The sequence below is a fragment of the Echinops telfairi genome, unplaced genomic scaffold (assembly GCF_000313985.2).
Source record: "Echinops telfairi isolate 266 unplaced genomic scaffold, ASM31398v2 ScPeMD7_2010;HRSCAF=2546, whole genome shotgun sequence".
In the NCBI taxonomy this organism is placed as follows: domain Eukaryota; kingdom Metazoa; phylum Chordata; class Mammalia; order Afrosoricida; family Tenrecidae; genus Echinops; species Echinops telfairi.
Window position 1 is genome coordinate 15,104,693 of NW_022105908.1, and position 7,762 is coordinate 15,112,454.

Here is a 7,762-nt window from a genome sequence, read left to right on the forward strand (position 1 = left end):
GCAGACCAGTATCCCTAAAGAATATAGACACAAAAATACCCAGCAATATACTAGGAAAACCACATATAGAAAGCATTCCATATCATGACCAAGTGGGAATTATTGAAGGAATGCAAAGGTGGTTCAATATTAGAAAAGTAACCATGTAGTCCACACTACATGTACAGAACAACAACAACAAACAGTCCCCTGGTCACCTTCATGGATACATAAAAGTCATTAAACAAAATTCATTGCTTTTTTATAAGAAAACCACTGAAGAAGATAGGAAACACACAAGATAGGGATTATGTCCCTCCAAGTTGTGCCCAGTAAGGCTTAGTCACTACACCTATGTATGTGATCCCATTCGGGAATCTGGTTTTCGTTATTATATTCATGAGGCCGTGTCAGGGTATGGTGAATCTTGAGCCACTCACTTGTGAGATACATTGCTGCCCTGGTTAGGTTCTGTTGAATCAACTCCACCTCAGAGCACCCCCCATGCCATAGAATGAACACTCTACACTCTTCTCGCAACTTCTCCTCAAGCCATCTTACAGCCACGGTGTCCGTTCATCTTATTGATGGTCATCCTGTTTGTCACTAACCCTCTCTACTTTACCAAACATGATGTCCTTTTCCATGGATTGTTCTTGCCTAATGGTGGAAGTCCCACCATCCTCTCATCTAAGGAGCCTTCTGACTACTTCTTCTAAGACAGACTCCTTTGTTCTTCCTGGAGGAGCCCGTGGTACTTTACATATTCTTCATCAATACCATGATTCAAATGTATCCGTTCAAATGCACCTTTCCCATGCAGGTGAGGTATTTGAAAATACCCGGGTTTGGGTCAGGCTCATCTCAGTCCTCAAAGCAACATCTTTGCTCTTTAACATTTTAAAGAGGTCTTGTGCAGCAGATTTGCCCAATGCAATGTGTTGTTTGATTTCTTGACTACTGCTTCTATTGGCATTGATTGTGACTCCAAGCAGACACAACCCTTGACAACTTCAATCTTGTCTCTATTTATCGTGATGTCACCTACTGCTCCCGTTGTGAGAACGTTTGTTTTCTGTACATTTAATTGCAATCCCCGCTGAAGACTATAATCCTTGATCTTTACCAGCAAGTATTTCAAATCTTCTTCACTTTCAGCAGGCAGCGGCGGAGGGGGGTGGGGGAGGTCTTTGCTTAGGGGATACTGAATTTGTGTTAACAACAATGGAATAAGGGAGGGTGTCTCCCACTAGAAAAAGTCTCCTAGCTTCCTGCTCCACCTTCATGTTTCACCAGCCAGCAACTGCATAAACTCGAGGGGTTTCCAGTAAACTTCTCACCAACAGACTGGGCTGGGCTGTTTCCTTGATATCAAATTCTTTCTTATACATGTATAAATGCCACTGGTTTTGTTTCTCTAGAAAATCCCGCCTGGCACAAATATTAATCCAAGAATTGTGTATAGGTTTACATAATTATAAGTCTGCACAGTGAGAAGATTTAGAGTAAGCAGATAAGCTCCGCTGCATCTGATTTCTAGGTCTAAACTTCCCCTCACTTTCCACATGGTCCTGAGCATCCCTACGGTCTTCCTCCTAAGTCCGTCAACAACTGCCCAGCAGCCTTGTGTTTGTATCCCACCACCTGTGTTCACCCTGCAACGCACACACACACAGCTCCGCAAACAACCCCAAACCCACTGCCATCTACTCCTTTCTGGCTCAGAGTGAACGTTTACAGGGTTTCCAAGACTGTACGTCTGTATAGGAGCAGACAGTCTCACCTTTCACCTGAGGAGAGGCTGGTGGACTCGAACTGAGAATCTTGTAGTTAGCAACTCAAAACACAACCCACAACATCAACAGGAATGCTACACACACACACACACACACACACACACACACACAGAGTTCTCTCTGATGGAGCTACCTCTACCCTGCAGTCGTTTCATATTGTCTGAAAATAATGATCTTAAAAATTAAAACCGAGGCTGTCTGGGACAGGCAGCAGGGCAGCTAAAGACAGACTCCAAATAAGAACTGAATGGTCCCTTGTCCCTGTAGTGAGGCCACCTTAGCTGAGCTCTTACGCTCCAAAAAATATACTTTTCTTCAAAAATCTCAAAGAAATTTCCAACCACTTACAAGTAAACATGCAGCCTGCAGGGGAAAGATGGGGCTTTCTACTCCCATAAAGATTTAGTCTCCCAAACCCACAGGGACAGTTCTTCTTTGTTCTATAGGGTTGCTATTATTTGGAATTGGTTTGATGGCAGTGAGTATGGTATATAGTGTATAGTATGTGGTATAGTACAAGTAAACATGGAGGTGCTTCCCCCCCTTGGTCCCCTTTGTTACTATGTCTGAAATTAGGGATTCCCTTCTAACCTGGTAGCTTGAATAAGGACAGTTATCCATTAGGGCAGCGCTTCTCAACCTGTGGGTCCACATTAGGACGGTTGAGAACCACTGCATTAGGGTTTCCTGTGTCACTCCATTACTTTCTGAAATCATTTATCATCAGGTTATCAGGCATCAGCCAAGGCCAAAGACAGAAACTATTGCTCTCCTGTGACTTTCCTGCAACTGCCTTATCTCCCAACATCTAAACCTGCAGGGCAGAGGAAAGTGGAGCCTCCAGCCATGATGGCGCCAGAACCCACCAACTCAGCTTTAAGCTCCAGGGGCAGGGGCCAGTAGGCCTGCAGTCCGGTGCTCAGTCAGGTGCCAGGACAGAGCAGGGTGCTCCAGGTTAGACTGACCTTCCATGAGCTGTGGGCTCTACATTTTCTAGAACAAACCAGGAACAACAATGGACTCTTTTAGAAGCTAAGGAGGCTCTGGAGCGCGAAGGGCCACAAGAAGTCACACGGAGATATCCTTGGGTGTCCCTGGTCTGTCTCTTTGTGCTCCTGAAAAAGAGCCTGCCCCTGGACTTATTCTCTTCATGGGTAGTATCAGGGAATCTGTGTTCCTGGGACTTGTCACCAGCCAAGAGTTGGGCACAATGGTCCACGAGGGACCGGGCTTCCTCAAGGATCTGCCCCATCCGTGTATGTATAATGCCCCTAATCTTTGACTGCTGGAGAGCTACACCCAGGGCTGGGGCACGGTGGATAGCCGACAACCTATGTGAAATTTCCCCTCTGATAGACCTGCACTTCCTGATAGTAAGTCTTGAGCTCCCCTCAAGGATGCTCGGTCCCACTCCAGCCTGAGTGCCCGGTGAGGAATTGAGCACTATAAACTGAGTGGCACTTCCTGGCTGGCCCTCCCCAAAGTAAAGGATCTTGTGACAGGGTGGGGAGAGTGCCTCGTGGCTCCCTAGTCCTATAAATGGTGCTTCCCACACCTCCCTCAGACCCAGTCACCTGAGGCTCTCCGTGTGGGTGAGTTTGTTCTTGTCCCCTCGGTCCTTGGATCCCCCCTGTCTTGAGTCCTCCCCAGAGCACCGTGCTGCAGACAATGACGACCATTTCGGCAGCCATAGCCTTGCTTGGGGCCCAGGCAGGAAGGAAGAGTCTCCGCTGAATCGCCACTGAGTGCAAGACGGGCATGAAAGTGTACTTGTCCCCTGCCATGCTTCTCACCAGGTTTAACATTGAGGTTTAACAGTGTCTGCGGGCTGGGGGGTAGGGGGATAGGGAATGCCAATCAGAGGAAAGGGGGCTTCCCACCCTTGGCAGGGTCCCAGGTATTGGGCCTAGGTTGTTTCCCTTTACTTTCAAGGCTCCAATTCCTGAGAAACAGAGTCCATGACTGAGTGGCCCCATCCATCCTCCCAACAATCTGGGGATGGGGGTGGTGGGGGTGGGGGGACCTGGATCAAGAGCGTCGCCACACCTGGAAGATTCAGCTGACATCAGGAGTAGTGAAGTGGGTTAAGCAGTCAGACCGCGAAGTCCTAAGAGGTGTGATGTGCAAGGGGTGCGACATCATTTCAGAAGCCCCGTGATGATGGACGTTCCTCAGAACGGTCTCCCCAGATTCCTTTCTGTGTCTTCTCCAGTCCTCAGATTATCCCACACCCCTGGTGTCGGGGAGCGTGATGTTTCAGCTGAGCCCATCTCCTTCCTTCTGTAGGACAAGCTGTGGGGGAGGAGCCATGTGGCTGTGCTCTTTGGCCGTGGGCCTCATCTTGCTGGTTGTGTCGGGGACCCTGTGTGATGTACAGGACATTTGTGTTGGGAGCCCTGGTCTCCCTGGAACCCCCGGATCCCATGGCCTTCCAGGCAGAGATGGAAGAGATGGTACCAAGGGAGACCCTGGACCTCCAGGTAATGGGCTAAAGAGATCCTTAACTGAGGAGGAGGACCAAGCTTCAGGAAGCTCCTCCACCCAGGACCCTGGACTGTGGGCTCCACGCTTGGCCTGCAACATGTGTCTGAAGGACATCTAAGTGGCAGGACATGGTGGGTGCTTCCTGGGGCCCTTAGGTTGGAGCAGCCCTGAAAAGTCTGCTCTCAACGTGCCCAAGGAAAACAGGTATCAGCCCAGCAGCAATGGAGGTCTTTGGACAACCATCTCTACCAAACTGTGAGGGAAATACACCACATCGTTCAAGTAGACACGCTCAGGCTAAGTTACAATTGCCACAAAATTCTTCAGCCTCAAGAAACCCTGCCCTCACCCCCTCCTTTCATCTTCAAAAGCCTGGCTGAGGAGTCCTGCCCTGATCGGCCTTTGTCCTGTCCAGAGCAATCTGTGTTTGATCACCATCCGAAGGGAGTGTTGGTGGGTAATTGGCCTTCCGGCAAAACCTTGTTTTACGCCCTCTCCTTATCAGGAAGACCCAGTAAGTCACTCTCCCCAGGGCAGGGGTGTTCAGTCTTCCCTTCCCAGGGAGGCTCGGCTACAGACAAAATTCAGGGAAGAGTCATAAAACAGGGTGCCAGAAAACCGTCCTGAAGTCCACACTATTGCTGCTTCTGTGAATACCGCTGACTGGGTGATATATGCACTTTTAACTTGCTTTTTCTGCTTTTTGTCTCCCATTTACACCCTGAATGATATAGCAGGCTCAGCCAAAGGACCACCCGGACTGCACAGTGGTAGGCCGGTCCTTTGACGGCCCCCAGCCGTCTGGGCTGGCCTGCTATCATAACGACTTCACGTTTTGGACTTGGACATTGCAGTGGTCTTTATTTACTCTAACCCACATGTCCATGGCCTCTCTTCCCTGCAGGCCCCATGGGTCCCCCTGGAGGAATGCCGGGCCTGCCTGGACGTGATGGACTGATTGGAGCCCCTGGTGCCCCTGGAGAGCATGGAGACAAAGGAGACCCTGGAGCAAGGGGTCCCCCAGGTGAGTAGGGTTGGGGTGATCAGCCAGTGGTGGCGTTGTTACGTGGCTGCCCAACGCCCGGGATCGCATTCAGCAAAAGCCATGGCCACCCAACAGTCAATGGGAGGTCCCCAAGGAGCAGGTCATCCAAATAAGAGGCAAAGGAGCTCGAGTAGCCAGGGCTATCTGGGGAGTGGGACCAGTTGCCCATGGAAGAGTGCTGCCTCTTGTGCCTGCTCTAGAGAGGAAGGAAGCATGTGTGCAGAAAGAGGGGGAGCGTTTCCTGGGCCCATTCAGAAAGAGTAAAGGGCTTGCCTGGACTGGGAGTTCCAGCTGATCGGATGGTTGGGTGCCCTGCAGGCAGAGGGGACCTCCTACACACTTGAGTAATCATCAAGAGAGGTAGAGAGTACCATATTGGATGGGGAAGGGGAGGGGGAGGGACTCTACCCAGTAGCAGGAGAACCATCCCCCCCCTCCCCCAAGTGAGATCATCAGCCAGCCAGTTGAGGGTGGTGTCAAGAAAAAGCAAGGTAGGGAGAGCGGGGTGTTCTATAGGCATAAAACTGCCAGAAAGGGTGGGTCTGTTGGGAGTGTGGAAACATTTCTAGTCTGATAAGCTGGAGGCCAGGGAGTGAGGACAGACCATTAAAGGGCAGAGGGCCAGGCCTGCGAGTGGGACAGGCTAACCCTCACCCTGGGTGGGGTTTCTCTGCAGGGCTTCCAGCTTATCTCGACGAGGAACTCCAAAGCACCCTCCATGACCTCAGACATCAGATCCTGCAGTCAGTGGGAAGTAAGTGGGTCCCTGGAGGCCTTCGACCGTTGGGGGCTTTCCCACAATTCTCCTCCACGGTACCTGCCTCCAGAACTAGGGATGTGAAAAATAGGTGTGGACATGCAGGCGCAGAAGGAGATGGGGTAGATAGAACTCTCGAAGTTCTGGGAAGCAGATGTTCCCTACGCCTGTCTTTCATGCTTTCTATAGAATTCCTATAGAATAGGGCAGTCAATATGTCTGAGTTGACTTTAAAAATCTTGTGGGGGTGGGGGGAGGATATTCAAAGCTAATGACATTTTTCCACGGACTACTTGGAGCCCCCAAGATTGGCTAAATGGATGAATGGATTATAAACAAATGGAGGAGCGCATAGAAGGGAAGTTATAAAGACTGCAATTAGAAGAGAGAAGGGGGCTACAGAGAGGCAGAGGGGAAGAGACTGGAGAGCAAGCAGACAGCTGGGTTGGGGAGCCAGGATGTAGAGATAGGAGCAGCCAGTGGCATGACCTGGCCCCTTGCTCTCAGTCCTCAGCCTGAAGGGCTTCCTGCTGAAAGTGGGAGAGAAGATCTTCTCCACCAATGGGCAGTCAGTCGACTTTGAAGCCATTCGAGAGACATGTGCCAAGGCAGGAGGCCAAATTGCTGTCCCGAGGAGCCCAGAAGAGAACGCAGCCATTGCGAGCCTTGTGAAGAAGCACAACTCATACGCTTACCTGGGCCTGACTGAGGGCACCACCCCTGGAGAGTTCAACGACCTGGACAGGACTCCCGTGAATTATACCAACTGGTACCCAGGGGAGCCCAAGGGCATGGGCACAGAGAGGTGCGTGGAGATGTACACCAATGGGCAGTGGAATGACAGAAACTGCCTGCAGTACCGCCTGACCATCTGCGAGTTTTGAGTAGGCTGATGAAGTCACAGGAGAGGCACGGCCCTACCTTCCCTTTCAACTTCCGTCTTGAACATCCACCTGGCCTATAGATGATTGTAACTTCCCGCGACAAAATTGATTTGTGGCTATTAAAGCTGTAGGCATCCATAGCTTCTTCTTTCCCTCCATGGGCCCTGGCTCTTCCAAGCTCACTGATCCATCTGGACATTCGCTTGCTGAACCTCTGAGTTTCCCTTCTCACCCCGGCTCTCTAGGCACCCCGCCTCACTTTGGGCCTTTGGCATGACACGGGGACTTCGTTCTTCCTCATCTTTTCCAGCTCTGTTGTTTATAGACAGCAGGCGGTTAGTGCTGGGATGGAAGGCTCCTCCATCCATCCAGTTGAGGCAAGCCCCTCAACTCTTTCTATGCCATGGACTGCGTGCCCAGCCCTGCGGAGGTTCAGTGGGGCCAGGTCAGCACAGTGATACAGGCTGGGAGGTTGCTAAGCGCTTCCCAATGTCTGGGGATAAGGACATGTTATCATCTTGGAGACGGATAGCCTCCTTGGTAAAGTAGAAGGCCCTCAATAAGATGACACAGTAGCTGCCGGGATGCAACACTGCAGTGGCAAGCCACAGTGATTGCAATCAGGCTCAAATGAGAAATGACTGAGAGGATGGTACAAGATAGGTCAGTGCTCTGTTCTCTTGTATACGGGGCCACTCTGAGTTCAAAGACACGCAAGCCTTCATTAGGCACGTAGACAATCGATTGCCAGCACATAACAAAGACACGTTGGAATTAGCTGGGAGCCTGGACTTCTGGGCCACGCCTGATCAGGCTC

The 7,762-nt window shown here is 50.8% G+C and overlaps 1 protein-coding gene across 2 annotated transcripts; it reads left to right on the plus strand.

Annotated features, from left to right (window-relative positions):
- Positions 1-4,083: 4,083 nt before the first annotated feature.
- On the plus strand, positions 4,084-6,962 carry LOC101650065 (pulmonary surfactant-associated protein A). Of its 2 annotated transcripts, none has more exons than XM_004712975.2 (4): positions 4,084-4,255; positions 5,164-5,283; positions 5,981-6,058; positions 6,569-6,962. In XM_004712975.2, exons 1-4 carry the CDS (start codon positions 4,084-4,086, stop codon positions 6,943-6,945), a joined length of 747 nt encoding a protein of 248 aa, XP_004713032.1. In that variant the 3' UTR covers positions 6,946-6,962. The 2 variants fall into 2 exon arrangements, with proteins under 2 accessions (XP_004713032.1, XP_004713033.1); XM_004712976.2 differs by having other exon boundaries at positions 4,084-4,168; positions 5,224-5,283.
- The last annotated feature ends 800 nt before the right edge of the window (positions 6,963-7,762 follow it).

What these genes read in the sequence shown, in the direction of transcription:
- LOC101650065 (XM_004712975.2), top strand. Translation starts at nt 4,084, where the DNA reads ATGTGGCTGTGCTCTTTGGCCGTGGGCCTCATCTTGCTGGTTGTGTCG. An exon ending in TGGAGCAAGGGGTCCCCCAG is followed by an intron (nt 5,284 to 5,980) that starts GTGAGTAGGGTT and finishes GTTTCTCTGCAG; the next exon opens with GGCTTCCAGCTTATCTCGAC. An exon ending in GATCCTGCAGTCAGTGGGAA is followed by an intron (nt 6,059 to 6,568) that starts GTAAGTGGGTCC and finishes CCTTGCTCTCAG; the next exon opens with TCCTCAGCCTGAAGGGCTTC.